The 1,698-nt window shown below is 31.8% G+C and overlaps 1 protein-coding gene across 1 annotated transcript; it reads left to right on the plus strand.

Annotated features, from left to right (window-relative positions):
• LOC133193906 (uncharacterized) lies at positions 1-1,382 on the plus strand. The gene is made up of 3 exons (XM_061329820.1): positions 1-58; positions 210-716; positions 910-1,382. The coding sequence occupies exons 1-3, from the start codon at positions 1-3 to the stop codon at positions 1,380-1,382; spliced, it is 1,038 nt and encodes a 345-aa protein (XP_061185804.1).
• The last annotated feature ends 316 nt before the right edge of the window (positions 1,383-1,698 follow it).

The raw sequence follows: 1,698 nt of genomic DNA on the forward strand, positions 1-1,698 counted from the left end.
ATGTCTTTGTATTATCAGAGGAATCAGGGAAATGACAGTTATCCCAGTTTATATAGCAGTAAGTCATCAATTAATTTTGTTGAAGAACGTTTATTTCATTGAATAGATTAATTCTTAATCAGAAAGAACGTACTATTTATATGCTTTCTTTACTTTATTCCCTTTTCTTTCTACAGTTATTTAAACGTGTACAGTGTATTTTTTGTAAGATTTTACACCAATCGGGGGCTCAGACTGGAGCTTTTCAACCTCCGTCGGTTGCTTAGATCCGAATACAACCATCTTCAGAAAGTCCCATGCAGAAGGAGGGAGATTGATTCCAAGGTGCACAGATTATGATGTTTTCCTAGAAACTACAATGAAATTTAACAATACCCATGTGTTTGACTTTCCCGATAAATGTTTATCACGAGTAATTGATAAATTCTGTACAGACCATTTGCTAGTACCAAATATAGTTCACTATGTATGGTTTGGAGGACGTGAATTCGATTTCATATATTTTGTTAGTTTCTACAGTGTGTTCAAATTCCAAAAACCTTGTTTTATGTTTCTTTACTATGATGTTTTGCCATTTGGTGTGTGGTGGGATTTGTTACAAACATTGGTCAACAACATCGTGTTCGTCAAATTAACGCCTCCAACTCAGATTTCTGGAAAGAAGATCATATATGTTCAACACAAGTCTGATATTATGAGGCTTAAAATATTAAAAGGTACAAGACCAAATTAAATCAAGACAGACATTCCACAGTACACTTGAGATAATGTTAAATGTGGTTTTGCACTTATCATTCTTCTTTATTAGCTTTATCCGGGTTATTTGGCATACATATAATAATAGGTTAAACAGATATTGCAATATTGCAAAATAAACTAATTTAATTTTTCCCTTTCTTTGATTTTCAGAGTATGGAGGCATATACCTTGATACAGATCAATATATTCTAAGATCGGTTAATGAGTTCCGAAATAAAGAGTGTACAATGGATAGAGGTCCTGACGGAGGCGTGGCAAATGCGGTCATATTTGCAGCTAAAAACGCCACATTTATAAACATATGGATTGACAGTTACAGAGACTACTATCCAAATAAATGGGGTAAAAACTCAGTAAAGATGGCAAGGAATCTTTCCTTAAAGTATCCACAATACATTCACGTTTATGAAGTTAACTGTATTTTCTTTCCTGGGGAGTCAGTTTTGTATAATGGGAATTATAAATGGTCTCATAGTTTTGCAATTCACTTTTTCAATAAAGACTATTATTATTTTTCAAAGAAACTGGGGAAATTAAACCCAAATACTATAAAAAATTTAAACAACACAATCGGTGCGGTATTTCGATATATTTTGTATGGAAATAAAGAACTTTGTAAATAGCCAATTATTTAACCTCATTACAATCTATTGGTCTCTAATAACCCATGAAGTGCCTTTCAACTTTCTTTTCTCACTCAAAGCAAACAAAAATTTCAAAGAGTGCTTTTTGTTTTGGAAATAAAAACATTAAGCGCCCTCTTCCCCTCCTTAATGAAGAGAGAGGGTGTAGGTGTAGAAACCATGTAACTTTAGTGATTATAATGTCATAAAATGTAATTAACAGGATTATAAAATTAAATATAATTTACATTTTAGTTAAGAATATTTTAAGGAGTTTTTAGTATTGCATTATTGTAACAAGAAATAAATTTTTACA

Source organism: Saccostrea echinata, unplaced genomic scaffold, assembly GCF_033153115.1.
Source record: "Saccostrea echinata isolate AGI-Se365-2 ecotype Australia unplaced genomic scaffold, CSIRO_AGI_Sech_v1 ptg000028l, whole genome shotgun sequence".
Lineage (NCBI taxonomy): Eukaryota > Metazoa > Mollusca > Bivalvia > Ostreida > Ostreidae > Saccostrea > Saccostrea echinata.